The 25,086-nt window shown below is 49.9% G+C and overlaps 1 protein-coding gene across 3 annotated transcripts in view; it reads right to left on the bottom strand.

Moving 5' to 3' along the window:
• Positions 1-14,678: 14,678 nt before the first annotated feature.
• The window catches only part of SDK1 (sidekick cell adhesion molecule 1), an 857,865-nt gene continuing 847,457 nt past the window's right edge, over positions 14,679-25,086 (bottom strand). For 2 of the 3 annotated variants that reach the window (XM_070567254.1, XM_070567256.1), the window contains exon 45: positions 14,679-18,425. In XM_070567254.1, coding sequence (XP_070423355.1) covers positions 18,171-18,425 — 255 coding nt within the window. In that variant the 3' untranslated portion in view covers positions 14,679-18,170. The remainder of the gene's footprint in view (positions 18,426-25,086) is intronic. The other variant, XM_070567255.1, reaches the window with a different exon arrangement.

Raw genomic sequence — 25,086 nt, 5'->3', positions numbered from 1 at the left:
TCACATTCCAGATTTGTGTCACCATCACTGCAATCAAAACACAGAATTGTTCCATCATCAAAGATCTCCCTCCTGCTCCCTCCCTCTTTCTAGTGACACCCACCTCCCCCCACCACCCCTCAGCCCTGGCCACCACAAATGTGTTTTTCGTCTTTTGTCATTTGAAGAATGTTATGTAAATGGAATCATACAGTATGTAACCTTGTAAGATTGGTTTGTTTCATTCAGCATAATGCCCTTGAGATCCATCTAAGTCGTGTGTATCAGCAGTTCATTCCTTTTCATTGCTGAGTAGTACTCCATTGTAAGGATATGCTGCAATTTGGTTGACCGTTCACCTACTGAGGGACATTTTAGTTATTTGGGTTTTTTTCTGGCTCTTACAAATAAGGCTGCTATGAACAGTCATGCACAGGTTTTTGCAATAACATGTTTTCATTTCTGTGGGATAAATGCCCAGAGTGTAATTGTTGGATAGTATGTTAAAGATATGTTTAGTTTTTTAAGATGCTGCCATGCCGTCACATTTTACATTCCCACCAGCCACAGAGGAGAGATCCAGTCTTCCCACATCCTCACCAGCATTTTAGGGGAAAACTTTCAAACTTCATCTTTAAGTATGTTGTTAGCTGTAGGGTTTTCGTAGATGTTCTTTAGTAAGTTGCAGAAGTTCCCCTTTATTCGTAATTTTCTGAGAGTTTTGAACTGAATGGCTGTTGAGTTTTGCCAAATGCTTTTTCTGCATCAATTGATATGATCATGTGATTTTTTTTTTCTTGAGCTTGTTAATATAGTAGATTGCATTGATTACTTTTCTAATGTTGAATCAGGCTTGCATGCCTGGAATAAGCCCCTCTTGGTCATGGTGCATAATTCTTTTTATATATTTCTGAATTCTATTTGCTAATATTTGTTAATAATCTGTCTCTATATTCATGCACGACATTGATCTGCAATTGTCTTTATTGATCTGTGTCCATATGAGTTTAGCATCAGGCTAATACTTGCCTCATAATATTTGTTGGGAAGTGTGCCTACCTCTTCTGTTTTCTGTAATAGATTCTGTAGAATTGGCATTAATTGTTCTTTAAACATTCGGTAGCATTCTTCCAGTGAATCCATCCCAGTGTGGAAGTTTCTTTTTTAGGATGTTTTAAATTACAAATTCAATTTCCTTAATAGTTATAAGGCTATTCAAATGATCTATTTCATACTGAATGAGTTGTGGTAGTCGGTACTTTTCAAGAAATTTATCTGTTTTATCTAAGTTGTCAAATTTATGTGTGTAGAGTTATCTGCAGTAGTATCTTATTCTTTTGATATCTGTGGGGTATGTAATGATATCCTGTGTCTCATTCATGATAATAATTTGTGTCTTTTCACTTTTATTTGTCAATCTTGCTAGAGGTTTGTCAGTTTTCTTAAACCTTTTAAAGGCCAGCTTTTTGTTTGACTGATTTTTCTTTATTATTTTTCTGGTTTTAATTTCATTGATTTCTGCTCTTATTATCGACTTCTTTCTCCTTGCTTTGGTTTTACTTTTCTATCCTTTTTCTAGTTTCTTGAGGTGGAAGCTTAGATTATTGATTTGATAATTCCTTCTCTTCTAATGTAAATATTTAGTGCTATAAATTTCCCTCTCAGAACTCTTTTAGCTTTAACCTACCAATTGATTTGTATTTTCATTTTAATTCAGTTATATGTATTTTTTTTTAATTTCCCTGAGACTTCTTCTTTGACCCCTGGATTATTTAGAATTGTATTTTTAGGTTTCAAATGTTTGAAGAATTTCCTGCTATCTTTCTATCATCGATTTTCGGTTTGCTCCCATTGTGCTCAGTGTACACACTCTTTATAATTTCAATGCTCTTAAATATACTGAGGTTTGTTTTACAGCTCAGGATATCATCTATCTTGGGTAACGTTCCATGAATACACTGAAAAGGATGTGTATTCTGCTGTTGTGGGATGGAATTTTCTATAAATGTCAATTCATCCTGATGGTGGATGGTGTTCTTGAGCTTTTATATAACCCTACTTGTTTTTTTTTGTCTAGCTGTGCTATCAATTGTTGAGAGAAGGGTGTTGAAGTCTACAACTATAACTGTAGGTGTGTCTATTTCTCCTTTCAGTTCTATCAGTTTTTGCTTGACTTATTTCTGGCTCTGTTGTTTGGTGCATACATATTTAGGACTGCTGTCTTCTTGTCGGATTGATCCTTTAGTTATGATGTAATGTCTGTCTCTGGTAATTTTCTTTGCTTTGAAGTTTATTTTACCTGATTTTATACAACCACTCCTCCTTTCTTTTGATTAGTGTTTTTCTATTCTTTTACTTTCAGCCTACCTATATCATTATATTTGAAGTTTGTTTACTATAGATAGCATATAGTTTGGTCATTATTTCCTCCCCATCAACTCTGCCTTTTATTGGTGTATTTAGACGATTTGCATTTAATGTAATTATTGAAACGTTAGCACTGTCATTTTATTTTTTGCTTGTAGTTTGTTCTCTCCGTGTTCTGTTTCTCTGCTTTCTTTTTCCTACCTTCCTGAGGGTTCTGTGAGCCTTTTTAGAATTCTGTTTTGATTTATCGATAGTGTTTTTGAGTGTAGGTCTTTCAAATTGTATTAGTTGTTACTCTAGAATGATATTACACGTACATAACTTACCACAGTCTATTTACGTTGACATTTCACCAGTTAAAATGAAGTGTGGAAAACTTACATCCCTCCCCTCCCCATTTATAAAATAATTGTCCTAAGTATTTCCTCTACTTACAATGAGAACACATTAAAGAGTGCTATCATTTTTGCTTCAACTGTCAAACATAATTTGGAAACCTCAGAGGGGAGGGACAGTCCGTGGCGTTTGCCCATATTTCTGTTCTTCCATCCTTCCTGATGTCCCAGGGTTTTTTCTGGTATCATTTCCCTCTTGTCTGAAGAGCTTCCTTTACAATCTTTTGGTTAAAAATTCTCCTACTTTTCCTTCTTCTGAGACTGCGTTTATTCCTCTTTGTTCCTGAAGGATATTTTTGCTGGATATTGGATTGTAGGTGACAATTCTTTTCTTTCAGCACTTGGAAAATGGTGTGCCACTTCCTTCTGTCCTCTATGGTTTCTGAGGAGAAATCATTCTCATTTGAATTATTTTCCCTACAGCCAATGTATCATTTTTCTCCGGCTGCTTTCAAGATTTTTTATCTTTAGTTTTCAGAAGTTGGACTATGATGCGTCTTGACGTGAATTTCTTTGGGTTTACCTTTTTTGGGGTCAACTTCTGGAACCTGTGCATTTATATCTTTTGCCAAATTTGGGAAATTTTCAGCCATTATTTCTTTTTTTTTAATTTTAATTTTTACTGCAGTAACGTTGGATTATAACATTATATGGCTTTCAGATGTACATCGTAATATATTTTGAATTCTGTGTAGATTACATCATGTTCACCACCCAAAAACTAATTATAGTCCGTCATCACACATGTGAGCCTAAAACCCCCTATGCCCTCCCCTCCTCCTCCTTTCCCCTGTGGTAACCACCAATCCAATCTCAGTTCCTATGTGTTTGTTTGTCGTTGTTTTTATCTTCTGCTTATGAGTGCGATCATACGATATTTGACCTTCTCCCTCTGACTTATTTCACTCAGCATAATACCCTCAAGCTCCATCCATGTTGTCACAAATGGCTGGAGTTCTTCATTTCTTATCAGCCATTATTTCCTTAAATGCATTTTCCAGCCACACTCTCTTTCTCTTCTCCTTCTGGGATTTTGATGACCCAAATCTTTTGTTATAGATTTTTGGTTAAAGATCCAAATGCCTCCAAGATTGTGTTCATTTTGTTTTTCAGTCTATTTTCTTCCTGTTGTCCAGATTGGTAACGCCTATTGTCCTATCCTCAAGTTCACTGATTCTTTCCTCTGTCCTCTCCATTCTGATGTTGACTCCCTCCATTGAGACTTTCATTTCAGTTATCTTATTGTTCAGTTTTAAGCTCTTCCTCCATTGTAACTCTTCCTCAGAGCTAATTATTTTTCTAGATTTCGTGGTCTTCTTTATAGACCCTTACCCTTCTGTGTTTACCTACACACATTTGTATATACAGAAATGTATGGTTTTGCTTTCTATAAACAGTCAAATGCTAAAATATTGTTCTGTAATTCGCTGTGTCCATTTAATATGTCTCAGGAATCACTCCATGTCTCTACACTTGCCACTACTCTACCTCATTTGTTTTAGCTGCTGCTAAAAAAGGAATTGTGTTCCATATTATAAATGAATGCAATTTATGCAACGAGTCTACTACTGAAGAATTTTAAGTTATTTATAAGTTTTTGCTATTATAAACAATGATGCTAATGACATTCTTATTCCTGCCTGTTTGAGCATTCATGAAGTTGCTTTTCTGGGGTAGACACTTAGAAAAGGATTGCTAGATCAGAGAGTACACATATTTTAAAGTTTTACTTATTACTAACACTAGGCTTAGCTTGCTACTTACTAACAGTCTAACCACCCGTCCACACTCACCATAGTTAGTAAGAATTCCTGTTCCAACATAACTCATCAGTGTTTGACATTGTGAATCTTTTCATTTATTACAAGCCAGTGTGTGAGAAGTATTCCCAGTTTTGTCTGAGTTCCATAGGACTAATTACTAGCAGGACTGAGATCTTTTAAAATATTTTTGGCCATTTATGTTTCTTCTAAGATTTTCCTGTTTGGATCCCATGCCCAATTTTTTTTTTTAAAGATTTTTTTTTTTTCCTTTTTCTCCCCAAAGCCCCCTAGTACATAGTTGTATATTCTTCGTTGTGGGTCCTTCCAGTTGTGGCATGTGGGACTCTGCCTCAGCGTGGTTTGGTGAGCGGTGCCACGTCCGCACCCAGGATTCGAACCAAGGAAACACTGGGCCGCCTGCAGCGGAGCGGGCAAACCTAACCGCTCTGCCATGGGGCCAGCCCCCCATGCCCAATTTTTATAAAATTCTTTTTGGCTTTTTCTTATTGATTGGTAGAACTTCTTCATATACCCTTGCTGTTATTCATTTGTTTCTTACAGTTGCAAATATTTCCTCCTAGCGTATCACTCAGCCTTTAACTCTGAGGTGTCCCGATTTAAACAAAGTTTATTTTATAACAGGTTTAATTTACAGAAAAGTTGCAAAGACACTGCAGAGAGTTCCTGTGTACCCCACTTCTTTTCCCCTACTGTTAACATCGTAGGTTACTCTGGGACGTTTGGCTACAAGGAACCAACACTGATAAATCACTAGTAACTAAACTCTCTACTTTATTGGGATTTCACCAGTTTTTACCTGTTGTCCTTTTTCGGTCCCGGGATTCCCTCCAGGATCCTACATGACATTCAGTCATCCTGTCTCCTTAGATGCCCCTGGTCTTCGACAGTTATTCAGACTCTCGTTGTTTTTGATGACCTTGACAGTTTTGAGGAGTACTGGTCAGGAGTTTTGTACAATACCCCTCAATTTGGGCTTTTCTGATTTGTTTTTCTTTTTCTTTCTTTTGTTTTTTTTTGAGGAAGATTAGCCCTGAGCTAACTACTGCCAGTCCTCCCCTTTTTTGCTGAGGAAGCCTGGCCCTGAGCTAAGATCCGTGCCCATCTTCCTCTACTTTATATGTGGGACGCCTACCACAGCATGGCTTGCCAAGCGGTACCATGTCCGCACCCAGGATCTGAATCGACGAACCCCAGGCCGCCGAGAAGCGGAACGTGTGAACTTAACTGCTGTGCTACGGGGTCAGCCCCTGATTTTTTTTTCATAATAAGACTGGTTATGGGTTTTGGGATGAAAACTACAAAGGTGAAGCGACCTTCTCATCGCGTCTTGTCAAGGGTGCATGCTGTCTACATGACATCACTGATGGTGTTAACCTTGACCATCCGGCTGGGGTAGTGTTTGCTGGGTTACCCTGCCGTGAAGAAATTAAAGGTCTAAATAAATGAGAAAACATTCCATGTTCACGGATCAGAAAGCTTAATGTCGTTAAGACGGCAATACTCCCCAAACCGATCTATAGATTCAATGCAACTCCAGTTGGCATTTTTCTTCTTTTTTTCCAGAAATTGACAAACTAATCCTAAAATTCATATGGAAATGTAAGGGATCTTGAGCAACTAAAACCATCTTGAAAAAGAAGAATAAAAAGTTGGAGAACTCACATTTCCCAATTTCAAACCTACTCCCATAATCAAGGCAGCGTGGCACTGACACGAGGGCAGACATAGGGGTCAAGGGAATAGAATGCAGCATCCACCATGAACCCCTTGTATTTATGGTCAATTGACTTTTTTTTTCCTTTTGGACAGAGATGCCAAAACAAGTCAGTGGGGAGAATAGTCTTTTCAACAAATGGTGCCGGGACAACTGGAAATGCACATGTGAATGATAGAATTTTAGCCCATACCTCACACCATACACAAAATTAACTCAAAGTGGATCACGGACCTAAATGTAAGAGGTAAAACTATAAAACTCTTGGAAGAAAACAAAGAAGTCAGTCTTTGTGATCTTGGGCTAGGCAACGAGCTCTTAGATAACACACCAAAACCACAAATGATAAAGGGGAGCCATACATTGAACTAGATTAAAACCAAAAATTTTTTGTGCTTCAAAGGACACCATCAAGAAAGCAAAAAGACAACCCCAGACTGAGAGAAAATATTTACAAATCACATATCTAACGAGTGACCTGTATCCAGAATACATGAAGAACTCTTAAAACTCAGTGATAAAAAGATAAACAGCTCCATTTAAAAATGGGCAAAGCATTTCAATAACCATTTCTCAAAAGCAGACGCATGTCTACCAAGTCCACGAAAAGATGCTCAACAGCATTTTTAGAGAAATGCAAATTAAAACCACGACATACCACTTTATACCGATTAGGATGGCTAGAAAAAAGACATACAATTACAAGGATGTGGAGAAATTACAACTCTCATACTTTGATGATGAGAATGTACAATGGTGCAGCTACATTGGAAAGCAGGCTGGCAGTTCCTTACAATGTTAAATATAGGGTTACCATACCACCCAGCAATTCCACTCCTAGGTACATGCTCGAAAGAAATGAAAACCTATGTCCACACAAAAACTTGCACAGAAATGTTCATAGCAGCATGACTCATAATTGACCAAAAAAAAAAAAAATAGAAACAATTCAAATATCCATTAACTGCTGAATGGGTAAACAAAATGTGGCACATCCGTGCAATGGAATATTATTTGGCAAAAAAAAGGAACCAAGTATTGATATATGCCACAGCACGGATGACTTTGAAAACATCGTGCTCAGTGAAAGAAGCCAGTCACAAAAGGCCACTTTTGGTATGATTTCATTTACACGAAGTGTCCAGAATAGGCAAAGGTGTAGAGACAGAAAATAGATTTGTGGTTGCCTAGGCTGGCCGGGGGACAGGCTTAGGGGCCAACGGTGAGTGACTGTTCATGGTACAAGATTTCCTTTTGGGATGATAAAAACATTCTAAACTTTGAATAAGGTGATGGGTGCACAACTCTGTAGATGGACAAGTCAGAACCATTGACTCGTACACTTGGAACAGGCGAACCACATGGTACGGCATATAAATTATTTCTCAATAAAGCTTTTAGAAAAACAGAAACAGGCGCTGGGCTGCATTTGGCCTCGGCTGCTGTCCTCTCCAAACTCCTCCTCTGGACCAATGAGCTGTGCTGGCCCCACTGCAGCTGTTCAATCTGCGTCCGCACTCTCCCTGGAAGGCCCAGAAACTTCCGCATGAAGCTCTCAGAAACCTCTGCCCAGGAGCGAGTCCTCGGAGCGTGTGTGTTGTAGGAACCAAACAGCACCACGGACTATGCTCTGGGTTTCCGAATGTTTTCTCTGAAGAGCCACGTTTATCTTTTTCCCCTCCTCTTTTGGAAGATTTTATCTATTTAACAAATTTCTTTTCCTTTTCCTCAAATAAGGGCACGGGTGGCACTGTCAAGGTTTTGGTGGAAGGCTACTTTTTCACTGAGGCCGCACTAACGACCTTACTTAGAATGATAACTGCTCTCCCCACATCCCTTACCAGCTCTGCTTCTTCGGTTTCTCTTACACTCATAACCCTGAGCAGTCTAGACAGCTCACGTCTTAGTGGTGTCTGTTGTTTATCTCTGGCTCCCTTTTCTTGAATGTCAATCTCACAGTCGAGGGGGATTTTGGCCTTGTTTTTTTCACTGATGTTTCCCAAGTTCCCTGAACACTGTAAAGAGCTCAACAGATCTGTGGATGAATGAATGACTATTAAGTAACACCTAGTTTTCTTTTCATGATTATTTTAAGAATCAGGTACAATAATAATAGTCACCGTTTCTTGAGTGTTCTAAGTGTCCACATTTTACAGATGGGAAAACTGAACTTGGCCTCAGTAAGAACCCACCCCAGGTCACAAATCAGGAAGGATGGGACCCGGGTGTGATTTCAGACAGGCGGCCTCCGGGGCCCACCCTGCAGCGCCCATCAGCACCGCTGGCCCTCAATAACTGGATGTTATTTCAGCCCAAACCAAAGAAACCTGCACAGCCTAAGCAAGCAAAAATAGATGACCTTCCATTGGGCATTTTTAAATATTAAAAATATCACGTGAAACCCCCTCATGGCACCTCTTCCAATCCCCAAAGGGAATGGGCTGGCCCGGTTAGAAACGACTAAGGAAAAGTGAAAACACACCACTGTAGAAAACAGAAAGTCATATGCAGGTGCATTTCGAAGTAGAGAAATGTGAGTAAATAATCTACATACACACATACTACAATCGGATCAGCTGGCGCAAGCCTGGGAGGGGGCCACTGCCCCAGGATTTTGACGGCATCCGACGCAGGATTTTAGTTCCTAAAGATCCGTACACTGGGAAGACAGCCATGCAGAGGCTGTGCCTCGAAGGGACAGAGAAAATCACAGGACTCTCTTGATTCCAGACTTCCTGCAGTGTCATCGTCCTCTGTTTAGCGGCTACCTACTGGCCTAACTCTTCCCTAAGCCCTGGCATGGAGAAAGCCCCTCTTTCTGTCGGATAGATGGAAGTAGGACGTCAAAAGATGGCAGATGAATTGACTGGTGGTGGATTTGGCAAAGCAGCCACCTCTCCGAGAGCAGACATGGGCCTTGGAGCCTTGAGGACCATGACCTCATCCCACCGTGTGCTTCCTCCGCTGTTCATCTCCTCGCTTTCCAATCATCTCTGCTAACAGCCCCCAGGATGCTCCGTAGCCTCCTTGAGATTCCAGTGTGTTTCCAGTCTTAGTCCGAGGGGGATCCTGATTCACTCGGAAGGCAAAAGAAAACACAGACACCAAATCTAGTGGTGATTGCCCTCGATGTGATGAAAGACAATCAGAATTAGAAGTTTCTCAGGAAGCGAGGACAAGGAGGAGGTGATAGAGGAAAAGAGGTGACGGGGTGGGAGAGAGCGGGGCTTAGCAAGCTAAGTTTTCGAGTCACGAGTTAGATGAGTAAATATTTCTAAAACTTAAAAAATAATTTAAAAAAATCGATGACACTTTCCGGTACAGACAGAATCTGAATGGAAGATGGGACCGACCCAAGGTACAACATCTTAACCAAAAGAAGCTGCCCCTGAGTGAAATGTGGACCACACAGTCCAGCTGCAGTGTGGGCTGGCTGAAAGCAGGGTGGTGAATGTTGGTTTGAACCAGGCTCCTTTCTCTCAAAACTGTACATATCTTTGGAGTCTGCAAACTGCTTTCCCATCCATTTCTCACTTAAGCCTCAAAATAGCCTAGTGTTGCATGGTCATGCACCGCATAACGGTGTTTCAGTCAACGACAGACTCCACAGACGATGGTGGTCCCATAAGATTAGTACCATGCAGCCTAGGTGTGTCACATCTCATCACGAGCAGAAGCCCCCGATTTTCCAGCGCTCAATGCGCTTACAAAATCTTCATGGGAATCTTGCCTGTAGGCAAGGCTGTACTGTGTAGGTTTGTGTAAATACACTCTGTGACATTCACACGATGACAAAATAGCCTAAGGATGCATTTCTCAGAATGTATCCTAGTCATTAAGTGACTCATGACTGCATTACAGAAAAGAAAAAAATCAGAGAGGATTAGCAATTTTCCCAAGACCACACAGCTAGGAAGTGGCCCATCCTTTTCAATTCCCGTCTATGTCCAGTGCCCGGGATGCCACTCACAGAGAGGCAGGTATGGTGGTAACGTGGGGGAGGGGCCCAGTCAGCCCAGATGCCCTGGCATTGGTCAGTGTTCCTCTTTTTTATCTGAAAAGATAATGCACGTACATGGTGAAAAGTTCAGACAGTGCGAAGGTTACTCTCTCCTTTCATCCCCTCTCTAGAGGGAACCATGGTTACCAAGTTCTTGGCCATCTTTCCAGAGAGAGTCTCGACCCATTCTAGTGCATATGTGTGTATATGTGAGTGTGCATGTGTATACACACACACATACATGTGTATGCACAGACACACAGAAGGACACATTTTTGCGCTTACTGCTCTAACTTGGAGATTGCTCTGTGCCTGTGTATGTAATTCCATCTCGTTCTTTTAAATAACTGCACAGGTTCTGATGTGTGGACGTAGCATAAGTGGTTTCCTGCTGTGGGTGGCCTGTGACATCTGTGCTGGAGGTGACTCGGGAGGAACAGTGCGTCTCTGGGCTTTGTGTAGGGCTGGGCCCACACTGGGGGCAGCGAGTGGGTGCTCCTGAGGCAGACGAGGAAAGGGGGGCTCCCAGAGACGCAGACGAGGCTCCCCTCCCTGGGGGTCCTGGCGAGGCCGTGTGGCCACTCTCTGCAGCAGAGATGCCCCTGGAGGCCTTCTGAGTGGCTTCTCTGGGTTTCTGTTACATCTCAGTCCTGGAGCAGCAAGTCCCTGGGTTTCTGTGCTCAATGTTCTTGCAAAATGTCCCCTAAGACAGAGGGAGGCATGGGACTCTTACCTGTAGACCCCGGGCTCCATCAGCTGAATAGAATTTTCCTTTTGGGCTCCCTCTGGGCCCCATGGGGCTCTCCAGACCCACCCCCTCCTCCGCCCAAGTCAGAGGGTAACTACACCGTCTGCTGGTTGGAAAATCCCACAGAAATATGTTCAGGAGGCCTCAGAAATTTGAATTTTTTAAATTAAAATATTGAGTCTGGATCCAGTTCAACCCCATAATGTAGTGGTTTGCTTAATGACTGCAGAATATTGTCTTATCTGAGGAGACGCAGGACGTTTTAAGACCGCAGAGCCTGAAATTAACAGCTTGGAGTTTTCGCCCGCGCTGCCTGTTAATTGACTTAAGCCATTAAAGCGAAAGACTTTTTGGCAAGTCCCAAGGCGCTCGTACGAGCAAAGCCACGGACAAGTTCACATCATTTTAAAACACGCGTCTGGCGAATCAGCCGTTTTAGGAACATAGGCTGTTTCATCAGAAGGTTTGCAAAACGTCCCGCAGCTCCGAAATAAAGTATCTGAAAATGGTTCCACTTTATGACAAAACCAAACCTCTGAAACCTACTTCTGGAGGCCACAGAAATTGGCAATAACCACGTCGAATTTCGGTTTTCTTGGGAAGTACGGTAAGGCCCTGTCACCAACCTCGACCCCCTTCCTGCTTCCTTCTTCTTGGCGCTGTGCATCCACAGCCTGAGTGGGGGGACGAGGCCGTGGCAGCATCGCCTGAGTTACGTGGTGGGGGCCGTGGGGGCTCACAGCAGACGGTGCTTTCCAAAGCCAGGCCCCGTGGCTTCTCTTTCCCACAGGAGCGTGTACCCTGAGGACACGCACTGGGGCCACAGGGACCACCCACTGCCTCTTGGTCACGGTCAGAAGGACAAGGCTGCAGTGCAGGAGGGGCCCACGCGGGTCAGCATCCACCTGAGTCCACCCATGGATGCCGGTTGGGTGGGCACAGCGAGGCCGACTGACAGACACAGGGCTGGGGCTGTTTACAAATAGTTCCTGACCTTCACAGAGCGTTGTGTTTTTTTGTCCTGGAAATGCCTCATTTTGTGGAAATCCCGCATAAGGCTTACATTCATGGCACACCGTGCGCCAGGCCTCCCTGGTAACGTGGAGTGGCAGCGTCCTGGCCGGGAGCCCTGCGTACTGAACCCCAGAGCCGGGGCAGGTGGGAGGCAGCCGTCCGACCGAGGCTGGCCTGCTGGGGTGCTGCCCGAGGCAGTGCTGGCCGGGGCCTCCAGGGCAGCCTCGCCAGAGGGAGTGGCGGGCTCAGGCCCGGGGGACAAGGGCCCTCTGGGTGCGAGCAGGCTCTCCTGAGGCAGCAGTGGACAGCCTCAGGCGAAGTCCAGCAGGAGGGCCTCCAGGAGGCGGTGGGAGCTGCGGAGCGACAGGCACCCAGCTGGGAGCAGCAGAAAGAGGGCTGCGCCGGAATGGCAGGCCATCTGGCAGAAGCGACCGCAGAACACCTCCAGCTCCTTCTCCTGCTGGGGAGCCAACACCAAGGAGGGGCACCCCGCCCTCGGCCTGGCTTGGGTCATCTGTCGCCTGGGAGGTCATCCAGACAGTACTGCTTAGGGGAGAGGCAATGCTCAGAGGCAGCGAGGGGTCATTGGGCAGGACAAATGTGTTCTAGGCAGTCAAAGCACAAATGACACCCCCCCCCCCCACACACACACACGAGCTTGCCCCTGGGGGACCAGCTCGGCTCAGAGGCGCGCTTTGCTGGGGGCTGTGCCAGTGGTTCAAGGTCCTCGCGACGGCCATGCCTTCTCCTTCCCGTGGATGGGGCTCTCTGGGAAGGAGAGGAGGACCCAGACCCCCCGTTCGTTCCTTTCAGAGGAAAGCTGAACTCATGGACCTGAACCTGTGGCCCCCACTGGTTCCTCGCCCTTGGACGCCCGCTTTAGAAGGCCTGGGGGCTGGGCTCGTTGGGTCTCAAAGCCCAAGAATCCACAGGCTCCTCCCAGGAAGGTGTGAGCACCAAGCTGGTGGCTCCCTCCCCTGCTCCTCCCCCTTCGTGTCCACAGAATCAAGGCTCACACAGCCCCGGACGCCACAGCAGGGTTCCCCACTCCCCACCTGCTGCTCACCTCAGTGTCCCGCCTTCTTGGAGGGCTTTATCTAACTGTCATCCAAGACAATAGAGATTGCTTTCCTCTGTGATCAAAGCTCACACTTCAAAAGTTTTTTCCTTTAACTTTTCAATAATAATAACAGCAATAAGAACAGTAATAATGGCAAGGCTTTGCATAACACAGGCCCAGTTAACACGGGCATTTTCTCTTTATTAATTTAGGAGACGATGACGTGGGGACAATGGAATCTTCTGTATGTTGCTGTGCAGGTGCCGTGACTGCCTCGGCTCTGAGTTGGGTGTAGCAGCACCCGCTTCTCTAAGACTAACTGTCCATGGGTCTGAGGACAGCTGAGGTGAGAGCAGACGGCCTCTTGGGAGGCAGTGCGGGGCAGTGGTTGTAGCCCTCAGCCGCCTAAGGTCTGCACCCGGGATCCGCTGCTCACCGGCTGTCTACCATGGGGCAAATAGCTCCCCCTCTCTGGTCGCGGTTCCTTACCTACAAAACGGGACCCCTGACGTGCCTACCTCCCCAGGTCCTGGAGGAGTCCCGGGACCCGTGGATGGACCCATGAAAAGTGCACAGAACACAGCCCGGCACACGGCATGTGTTTGATAAATGCCAACTCTCTTCTACACGGCAGCTGCGATTTCCAAAATACCGGAGACGGTGGAAAATGTGCAGATTTTAATTTTGTATTTATGGGAGATGGGATGCAGGGGGGAAATGGTGGAGAAGAGAGAGAAAAATGAAAATGCTCTTACCTTTGGCTCATCAATGGCAGTGGTTGCTTCCGGAGCAAACGGACAAAGTGGGAACCACAGGCCCCTTCTCCCGGGACCCGGCCCACCTCCTCCCTGCAGCCGGCAGCCGTGGCCTCTTCCTAACACCCCCTCCTTGGCTGCACGTGGGAATCACTCGGGGAGCTTTCAAAAGAAAACAAATGGCTGCCAGGCTCCACGCCCAGAGACTGTCTTCACTGGTCTGGGTGTGTCCTGGGTGCTGGGACTTTTAAGCACCGCAGTTGAGAACCACCCTCGGAGGCTGGCAGGACCCCACGACAAGGGCGAAGACGCACCCCTCCTGGTGGACCCAGTGTTGTGGCCGCATGACCCTGTCGCACACAAGTCTAACCCTCTAGCCAGAAAGAGAGGGAATGGCCTGTTCATTCCCCCACTCAGAGCCCCCTCTGAGCCTGTGGAGGCCCGTGGGCGAGGGGAGAGTCCTTAGAAGGGAAGGCAGTCTTGCTCAGGGCCCTGCACTCCCCCAGCCTAACTTTCGTAACAAGCAGTCTCCCCTCTGGGCACCCGTGAAGTCTTTGGGGGGACGGCCAGGTGGTGGGGGCCTGGCACTGGTGCTGAGAATGGCTGCAGTCCACTCGGGGCGCAGATTCCAGGCCACCCGTCACAGGCCACCTGGCTCACGGCCAGGGTGCTGCCCCCGGAGTGCATTCCCCGGGAGAGCTGGGATCCCTCTGGCCCCTGCTGCCTGTCCCGCACGTCCGTGCCGCCTGCACGTCAACAGGAGGGGGTCTGGAACAGCTCCGGGTTCAGATTCAGTGCTTCATCTTTACAGCCTAGAATTCATGAGTCATTTCATCAATACTTGAAGAAAATCACAAGCGCATAAGGAACAAAATGATGTTTTTATTAAAAATCGTACCCATAGCACCTCTCTGTCTTCCTACAAGTTGGGTTTTTTTTTTTTTTTTCTTTTTAATGAGATCTGGTTTTCTGCACAATTCCAGGAAAGATTGTGGGGAAAACTTCAGGACTGACCTACTCTCTCCAGAGACCAGAGGTGGCGCTGAGAGAGGAGGTGGCCTCGGCAGGCTAGCCCTGTCCGCGGATTTCTACGTCCTTCCACCTCTCAGACCGGATCCGTGCTACAGGGATGCGGAATCAAAGAGAGCCACGTTGGCTACGCGGACCGATGGCTCATTGGGAGAAGAACTACACCGTGTGCCAAGAATTCTGAAAAACTGAAAACCATGCTACGAATCGGTATGCAAACACCATGCTTCAGTCCCGTGGTGATGAGGTCCAAGCGCGGCAGCAAAAGAGGTTTCCAGAGGGCGGAAGCTTTCTGTGGCGGAGGGCCGCCCACTCGTGGTCTCTTCCATGGCCGGGGGTGGGGGCATCCCCGCATCGCCTCACATCCGGTCTTCCTCGGCTATGACGTTTTCATGGGGTGATCCTTGAAAGCGTGGCAGGGACGGAAGGCTGGGGCAGGAGAGGGCTCCGTTTGGGCCTCATTCAGAGGACGAGGTAAACGAGGTCAAGTTGATGTGCTTAACACCCGCAGGGCACAGGGACTGCCACCGCCCCGCCTGCCGCCCCCCTGTCTGGACACCTGTGCCCTGGTGCCCCGCGCAAGCCCTTCCCTGCCGCTCCGACAGAGGGGGGGCCCTCCCGGGGGGGCCCTCCCGGCTGCCTCAAGGGTCCTCCTCCCAGGCAGGGGCAGCTCATGGTCATCGCTGCTCTTCACGGCCAGCTGGGGGCTTCCACGGGGCCCCCGCAGCCCCTGCTCCCCAGGACGCACCTGAGTGGCACCACTGCAGAGGAAGGCAGGAAGAGGACGCTCATCTTGCCCCGGTTAACAACCAGTGCTTGTCCTTTGTTCAGAACTGAGATTAAAGTCCAATATCCATTTTCCTGTCATGTGATTTTTTTTTTCCACCCTAAAGACGAGAGGCTTCTCAAGGCCCATATTGTGAAGGGGCTGAACTCTAACCAGAAACACCAACTCTGTTCCTTCGATGCAGGTGTCTCTCGTGGGTCAGAGCCCCCCAGGGCCGGGGGAGGGCAGACACCAACAGTCCCTCAGTAGCCATGGTGCCCATGCAGCCTCCACAGACAATTCCATACCAAAAAAGCTTACTCAAGGTAGAGAGAATACAGGAAATGCAGTGAGCCTGAAAAGAAGTGTCATGTGGTTGTCACAAACCCAAAAGCAAAAACCACACCTCAGCCCAGATTGTCCTCCTCCCAGGACGGCGCGGCACTGTCCCCCATGACGTAAAGTGACGTCCGTATGGCTTAGAGAGCAGAGTGCACAGAGGCAGTGCGGTCCACGTTCTCCATCCAGCCCTTCTCTTCCAGGAAGGCCAGGTCACAGCCTTGCGGGTTCCTGGCCACCTGGGTCTTGGGGCCGAGAGGAGGGAGGTGGGCTCTGTGCCCCCGGAGGGTCGTGTCCAGTGAACTGTGGGGGGCGAGGCTCGCGCAGAAGCGGCTTTGGGCAGAGCGTCTAGGATTTTTGGTTTACAACATTTCCCCCTCCGCTCACAAAAAGAAGGAAGGAATGGGAGAAGGAGGGAGAGAAGGCAGGGAGGGAGGGAGGGAAGGAAGGAAGGGGCGGGAGGAGGAGAGAGAGAGGAAGGAAACTTTCCACACACACCCTCTACTTTTGGAAAAACTGAAAAGGGCCTTTTCACCCAACACAAAACTCTCCTTGGTCTCCTGGGGCCACAGCCAGCAACTCTGACAGCAGAGCGTGAAGATGCCCTCCGTCCCCTGGAGGTGGAGGAAGGAGAGGGTCAGATGTTCCACATGAGGCACAAGCCCGGCCAGGTGCTGGCCCGGCACCTCCACCCTCAGGGCCCCGGCACATCACTTGGGCCAGCACTGCCCTGCTGCCCTGTGCACAGAGCGGCCGTGCGTCTCTCATGTGCCACACTCCTGCTGGCGGGGCAGGGACGTGGGGCCCTCCCGGACACACACACGGGCTGGCGCCAGCAGCACTCAGGTGACATCCAGACCCGGCTCTGGGCTGGGGGACCGGACACCCGTCCCTCTGCCACCTCAGACACCTGTTGCGAAAATAATGCGATGGGCTGGAGGCACAGCGACGGTTTAGAACCCAAGACTTTCCAAGCAGTTCATGCTATCTTCATTGAGCTAAAAAACTAAAGCTAAACAATAACAAAGGGGAAAATAAGTTTTTCCAGAAAACCTGTTAAGGCTAAAAGCTGGCCTCGGATGGGGGGACGGGAAACAGCAGCGCTGGCGGGCAAGGCGCAGGCAGCGGGGGTGGCCGGGGGACCTCGGGGGCCAGCTGCCCGCGGGCATGGAGGGCTGTGAGCTCTAGCGGGCCAGCCCTCGGCTCCTCAGAGTTGCTTCGCTTTATTTGGAGACTGTCGCTTTTCGTCTTTCCCGTGTACAAAGCTAAACAATTAAGAAAAAGGCACCTGGAGACAGCAGAGACTCATTCATTTCATGTGACATATTTTAAAAAAAGATAAAAAGGTTTAAAAAATACTCTGGTTAACAATGCACACCTCTTACACAACAAGCAATTCTGAAACCGCCGGCTCCTTTTCTCCGGGCCAGTGGGCCGGCCTGTGCTGTGTGTTCACAGGGAGGAGCTGGCTTGCTAAGGGCCATCGGGGTGGCTTCTAGCCGTGGGGGTGGTTTCCTGCTCCTGCACTATGGGGTTTAAAGAAAGAAAGGAGGAAGAAAGCCCCGAATCTTTCACCACTGGCACGACAGAACGCAGCCGCTGAGCCATCACCGGGTCAGAGGACGTCCCCTGGAATCTCCTGCCCCACTGCCGGAGCCTTAAAGCTGATTCCCGCCTGGAACCTGCGCAGTGGGGACCCTGCAGAGCCGGGCACGGTGGGTCAGAGAGCCCTGAGCCCATGTCAGCCGCCGGCTCTTCAGACCCCGGGAGAGAGCTGCAGCCCCAGCTGTCACAGAGGCAGCGTCCATCCGTCTGGGGCCTCTGGTTCTCCGCAGGCAGAGGAGGTAGAGCAGAGGGGGGAGCGGCCTGGAGGCAGGTGGGGGTCTCACGCGACCCCCAGCCCTTCCTCCCCCTCCAGCCTTCCTAGTTGGACGTTAGGACGGAGAAACCCGGCACCGGGGAGGTCTGAGGTCTTCAGAGGCCCGGGGGTGCCACGCCATTGCACCAGTGAAATACACCTTCTCGTAAAAAGAAAAGAAAACCAAAGGAACCCGCTTCCTGCAGCGACGTTACAAAAAGCCATTAAAAAAACCTTTCTAATTGAAATCTAGTGTTCACAAGTAGGTAAAATCATCACGCATCAGAATTCGTGTTAAACAAAAACTGGAGCTCAGTTACTGGAGTTGATTGTCTTAAAAATAGGCTCCGGGACGGGCGGCCTCACACGAAGGAGGAGAAGCCGGTGAGCGGAGTCCGGGCGCCGGGCCCGGCGGGCGCGAACACGGCGCTCTGCGTGGTGACCACAGCGTGCAGCGGCGGGCCCGCCTCGGCCCCCGCCACCGCCTCGTACCTGTGCGGGGCGGCGCGCCCGCCAGGCGCCCGGCGCTTCCACGAGTTGTAGTAGGTGGGGTCGCTCATGTAGTGGTTGACGAAGGAGTGCTGGGGTGGCGCGTCCTCGGACTCCGAGTCAGTGCCCTGGCGGAGAGGGAGCGAGTGTGAGCGACTGACAGGGCAGGGACGGGGCCCTGGGGGAGGGGACATGGGGGGTGGCCACAAGGTTGTGGGGCATGGGGATGGGGGTGACATGGGGAGACAGTGGCCACGGAGAGGGCAACCGCAGGGCAGGGGTGACCATGGGGAGGGTGGCCACAGGGGGAGGCCGGCCACGAGCAGCAAGGCTGAGCCAGAAACAGGGAGCAGCCAGGAGCTGGGACCAGCATTAGTTACCCAATGGAGGCCAGTGTCTGTCTACTGTCTCCTACCCTCTTCCCCCCTCCTCCCACCTGCAGCCCCCCAAGCCATCCCACCCACACAAGGTGCCCACACACCTCCCCAGGCCTCCCCCAGCCAGACCCCCCCTGAGCTCAGCATCCCTGCTGTGTGCTTTCTCTGCTGCTCCTGAGTCTCTGCTCCCAAGCTCTGTGTGCCTGAGCTGGTCCTAGGAGGGTCTACACTGCCCTCCTGCCCCAGGAATGGTCTACAGGGCAGCCCTGCCCCAGGATGGGTCTACACTGCACTTCCGCCTCAGGAGAGGTCTACACGGCCTCAAGAGATGCTCTGTGTGTCCTCACAGTGCAGAACACAGGAGAGCAGTGGGAGCGTGGAAGGCCCGGGGTCTCTGGCCATCCTGAGGGATGACCGAAGGGAACCTGTCCTGAGCCCGCGTGGAGGGGAGGAGGGGTGTCTCTGCCATGGGACACAAATTTCCACACGTCCACACAGACCTCTGTGGGGCCACCAAGAAATGAGGCCCTCAATGAGCCGTGATGTCTACCATATCTGCGGACCCTAGCTCTCCAGCACCAAAAGCCCTGCCCCCTCACACGGCTACAGAAGAGCTGGCGGGGGGACTGGGCTGCTTGTCCACGTGTGAAGACCCGTCCCGCTGAGGGTTTCCCCTCGTCTTTCTTTTCATAAAATAAACCAGCAGTTTCCGTTAAGAACATCTAGTCCACAGTTTCTATGTTCATTTCTTAAACCACAACTCTGTCTCACGTATTTTACGGTCTTTGGGGTTGAGTTAAAGGCATTGGAAGAATTACTAAAGGAGACAGTGGAGGCTGAAATGAGTGTTTCCCAAGAGGGCAGAGGGCTCCCTGTCCCTGTCCCGGTCGTGCTGGCTGATCCTGGGACCCTCACCTGGATCCTGGGAGCTTCCTGCGCCCTCGGCATCTCTGCCACCTGGTGGGGATGGAGCCCACAGGCCAGCCCAGGCTCTGCTGCAAGAACCGACACCGAGATGCTCCCCAGACCCTGAAAACACAGCGGGCTCCTCCCTGCCCCACAGGGACCAGGCGGCAGCCGCCTGCAGCATGCCAAGAATGGGTCTGTAGACACAGCAGCCGGCCAGCTTTCAAAGTCAAGGAGGGAACGGGAAACTGGCTGGTAAAGCCCCTCCCATTTCAGAGCACCCTGCCAGGGCTGGAAGAACACTGAAGGGACGCTGGGCTCCATCCTGCATGCAGCCGCCCGGCCCGCAGGGCACGCCTCCGCTCTGGGCTCCGGTGCCCCAGTTCTCGAGGCTTCAGCCACACCCGCCCTTTCTTCTCTCCCCCGAGGGTGTGAGGAGGCCTGGATGGTCCAAAGAGTCAGTGGCCCCAAAATGCCATCTCAGAGTCACCAGGGATGTCTTGCAGGAGTGCGGAATCCTAGGCCGTGGCTCCTGCCCTCCTGATTCAGTGGGTCTGGGGGAGGGCCCGGGAACGGGGATCTCTTAGGAGCTCTGGGAGGATTTGGATCAGTGGCCGGGCTGGGGTGGGGGCAGGGGAGAAAAGGAGGGGTGCCTGCTGGCTCTCATTTTACGTGGAGGTGGGGTCCATATAAAGGGTCCCCGGATGCTGTGAGTGGTACACCCGGGCCATTGTCCCTCATCTGATGGAGAGTGAATGACCCACATCTCCACCTGCGCAGGAAACTCTGATCCCTGGACTAACACGGTCCCCCACCTGGGAGCCAGCATTTTGTCCTGTAAGCCTGTAAGAGTTGGGGCCTCTAGGCCATGCAGAAACCCCTCGAGGACGTACGGTAGGGCCAGAGACTTGGGATTTTTCAGATACAGACTGAAAATCTGGCTCTAACTGCAATATTTACATGAAAGCCGCGGTAAGTCACAGATTTGGGACTTCTCAGGACGTTAAATCTAAACTGTTTGTATTATGGCACAATAAACTGTCGGCAGCTGAACACATCTGCGGTCCCTCTGCTTTTTACTGAGTCAGAGCTCATATAAATGCGAGGCTGACGAATTTCCCTCCTGACACCTCCCAGGACGCAGAGAACATCCAGCCCCTCCATCACTGGACGACGAGGACGTCAGAGGGAACAGCGGCTTCCCGTCCGTGGACACTACGTACACACCAGATTAACCCCCTGCACCATCTTTGTAACCGCACAGTGATCCTGTGAGGTGGGTGCTGTCATTCCTATTTTCTGGAGGAAGAAAGAGGCTCAGAGAGACGGCGAGCTGCGCAGGTCTCCCGGGCAGGGCGGGAGCGGGTGCCCAAGCCTGGCAGTCCCCAAGGCTTCTGCCGCCTCAGCTGGCGGGGAACCGGTCCCCAGCTCCAGGCGCCTCCTTGGCATCAGCTGACCAGGTTCACGACCCCCTATTCAGAGTTCCAAACCCCACAATGCTCCGAAAATCAAAAGCTGGTTTTGCCACTTGTTTGGTGCCAAAGCCTGACAGGCGTTGAGCTGATCCGGCAGCTTTTCCTGCGCTGCACTCAGGGTGAATATCCTTAGGTTTTGCCACAGAATCAACAATGTGTGCGACCACAGATTGCTGCCCCGACCCTGCTGGAGATGTTGCATAACACGTGATACATTCCCAGACCCGAAAAATGCCCAATGCTTAACTCCATCTGGCCTCGGGAGTCTCAGACAAGAGAGCAGGCCCGGTCCTGGCAGCTGGTGTTGAAGACTTACTCTTCGTCTGTTTTCTGGAGGCCGCAAGGGAGCTTCCAAGGCAAAGCTCTGTGTGCGCCAAGACGGGAGAAAGGAGAGCCAAGGCCATCGGAAGGAGCGTACGGAATCTTTGTCACCTGTCCCTGAGTTGGGCTTGTCACTTCTTTCGACACTGATTTTGGTTCTGAATTTCCTGAATTTTAGGGGAAAAGAGCATCGAAGGCATCCCTTTTCTCATGAGAAATTCACAGGACACTCAGGAACGGACGATGGCAGTTTGGCTCTGGGTTTCACAAACTGGGGTCAGGGTTCACGGTGGTCTGAAGACTGAATTTAGGACTTGAGATTTGCACCCTCTTCAAACCACCTCCCCGGTGCTCTGGGCCCATGCCTTCACCGTCCCAACCACAGAGCATCCTGGTGTGGGATGTGAGAAGTAGCATTTGGATTCAGTCCCTCACTTTGCATAGAACGAACCGAGACCCACAGAAGAAAACGACCTTCTCAAGGTTGTGCTGACCAGGGAGAGAGTGGGGCAGACCCAGTGCTGGTATGGCAGCAGAGGTGGCAGAACTAAAAGCCTTCTGGTAATACGCCAGGGACACCTTCAACCAGAGTTTCCTCAAAGGCTCAAACACGTTGCACGGCGGCTCTCCCATCAAGTCTCTGAGTGGTGGAGGCCGTCGCAGGCAGCGTGGCTCCTGCCGGCAGTTCCCGCTCGGTAAACCTGCCCAGCACCCAGGTGGAGGCCCTTCGGGCACTTGTCTCCCCTCCTCCTCCCCTTGCCCGCCTCTCCTCCTGCAGCCACTCAGGCTGTTGAGAAGCCAGGTTCTCAGTGGCCATGTGGAACTGAGGGGCAGCCTGGAGTCTCTGAAGGAGTCAGCATTTCTAAGAGCAAGTCCAGCCCTGCCTAGAGAAGGGAGGCATCGAATGTCCCACCCCCGTGTGCATGTCTATGTGATTAAGAACAAATAGTTTCATCAGAGACTTCTTAGTAGCTAGCTGTCATTACGTATTTTCTCAACCAGAAAGTCCTGTAATGTGGAGAGACGGGTCTGTGACAAATGTGGGTGCTGAGAAGAGGTCCTGGCCGGAGACCCAGCCGGGAGTGGCTCTCTGGCCACAGTGATGTCCTGGAGTTCGTGTCTGGGCTTTGACCTTTTGGAATGACCTTCAGGAAGTGACTCATCTCGGCCTTTCCCTGTCACATGAGCAGAATGGCTTGTCCCTCAGAAAATGGTGACCGGTTGATGGGTGAGCGTGTGACTTGAGCTGAGCCCCTGGGAAGCCGCCCTGGGACTTTTCACACTGCATCTGGAAGAGCGGATTCTTCATGTGGGGGCAACCCTGGGCGGCTGTGAGCCTTGAGTGGCCAGGGCCCACGGGTCCAGCCAGGAGCTCCCGAAGTCCACGGTGAGAGAACAGAACCGCCTCGAAGAAAGAAGTAGAGACGAGAGACCGAGAGCGGCTCCTTTTCCTTCTTGCTCTTTCTTTAGGGAGAAGTGTGAACTTACCCAGGGTCACGTGACATGTAAGTGGGGCCTCCTGCTCACACCTTGCCATCGTCCCCATGAGAAAGCCCTGAATTAAAATGCCATTCTTCTTTCTATGGCCTGTTCTGTTTATTGTTTGCATGACATTATTATTTTTTAGTGGGGATATATTTTAGGGCATTAGAATTATTGACAAAAAGGAAATGCTACAGGGTCCTTTTTTTTTTTTTAATTTTCTGTGTGACATGAGGTAGCGATGTGTGCTGGTTTCCCGGGAAACCGTGGAAGGACAGCACGTGACTGGGTGTGGTGGCAGACCAACTGTGGGTTTCTGAAGGTGCACAGATGCCTGGTAAGCAGCTAATAGAGATGAGCTCAGCACTTTCGGTATTACATTGTCAAGATGAAAGACCCAAATATTACTAGGGAATTAATTAGGTACAAGGGGGTTGTTCTAAATGGGTTGGAGCAGGAGAGATTTTGAAAACTGTTCCTCTGGATTTTGAAAACGGTTTTTAAAATGTGACTTGAACATCACTCCTGCTGTAATTCATAAGCAGCCGTGTGATAAAACGGTGACAAACCCTCTTATTTCTAACCGGAGAACCATAAAGAGCCACAGCGTGTCTCGCGTGATGCTGGTGGCCTAACTCAGAGCAGCTCCGATCAGGCAGGTTCTTGTGCACCTGTGAACTGACTCGCAGAATTTTCACTTGAGCAATATTTCTGAAAATAGCGAGAGAACACCCTGGGGAGAAGAGGACAGCATCGCTGTTTCCTCAGGGAAATATTAGCTTCGCAGAAGAGCTCTTCCAGCAGAGGCCTCTCAGGTTCCTGAGCCCTTCCTCCCCCGGGCTCTGGGGATGAGGATGGGTGGGGGGAGGAGACCTGCGCCCGTCATGGCGTCCCCCTCCTCATTCCTGCCTCCACACTAGGTCTGTACGTACTCTGTGCCGCGTCCCCAGCATCTCGGTGTTCGCTGTATTTCAATCTAGAAGCAGCCTCCAGTAGGGACGATAAACATCTCAAATCGAAGTCCAGACCCATGTCACCTCTTGGCAGTCTTGTCTGGAATGAGTGCTACGCCTCCGGGGTGCACTCTGCTGACCACCCCGGTCTGCTCTCTGAAAGCCCGGCCTCTCCCTCTAAGGGTTTATCTACGGTGCCATAACTTGACTCTCTTCCCGTGAATTTGAGGTTAAAGGACCAAGCCAGAAGTGGATGCTACATTGGGAAAGCAAACTCGGAACTTAGCCCGCATTTCTCACCAGTCCCCTCTGAACATCAGGACCATCGATTATGAAGGCAAAAGATACTTCTAGAACGTCTGTGTGAAGAGCTCGCAGAGCCTCTCCCCAGTGGAACCATGATTTAACCGGGCAAAGTTATTTTATAAACAACCATTGAAAGTCTCTAGAAATGGTGCCAAAAGCATATAGCAGATGGAGAAAGACTCATTCCAGATCTAAATTTCACTAAGAACAGTGAGTCTGTGGCACTGGACCCATGACCTGCTCCCCCGTCCCCCAGCTCAGGGTGACAGAAGCTCCACTCTGGGCGGATGCGGCCCAGAAGACAGGGCTCCCTCTCCTCCCAGCTCCTAGTCTAGGAATTTGATGTGACCTGGGGGAGGAGGCTGCTGGCATCGCTCATGCAACCGCCCACCCCCAGCTCCGCGTTGTATGGCAAGAGAACCGGGCTCCCTTCCCCCAGCCAGTCGTCACCTGTCGGCTGGAGGGTCTACACCAGGTGTGGCAGGCTGAGCGTACTGAGCCCTGACTGCCCCCACCCCAGCTCGATTGTAGGGAAGAAGTTCCGCACCGGGAGGGGCAGGCCCAGAAGACCAGGGGCTGCCCTCTCGACCCAGCATCCCCTTGTACAGCAGGTGTGTCACTGTGGGAGAAGAGGGCTGCTGTCCCCATTCTCAGCTTTGGTGCTGCGACCCAGAGGTCCTGACAGGAGGGCGAGCGAGCTCCCCAGCTCTGCCTAAGGGGAATGGCTGTCTTTGGAACAGAGCATGCCTAAGGGCGTTGTTGAAAACAGTGCAGGCCTGAGGGGTGAAAAATTAAGAGCAAGCTGGTAGTTCCATGACAGCAAGAAGTGAAGCAATAAGCCAGTCAGAAGTTGAACCAGAGAACCAGGGAAAGAGACAGCCAAGGAGAGCCCTCTTGGGGTCAGAGGAAAATTCAAAGATTGACAACATCCTTCTACTGTGAAAGGGCCGGGGTCTAATTGAATCAAAC

Source organism: Equus przewalskii, chromosome 12, assembly GCF_037783145.1.
Source record: "Equus przewalskii isolate Varuska chromosome 12, EquPr2, whole genome shotgun sequence".
NCBI lineage: Eukaryota > Metazoa > Chordata > Mammalia > Perissodactyla > Equidae > Equus > Equus przewalskii.
Note: the sequence above shows the minus strand (reverse complement) of the source record. Positions and strands in the feature narration are given on the sequence as shown.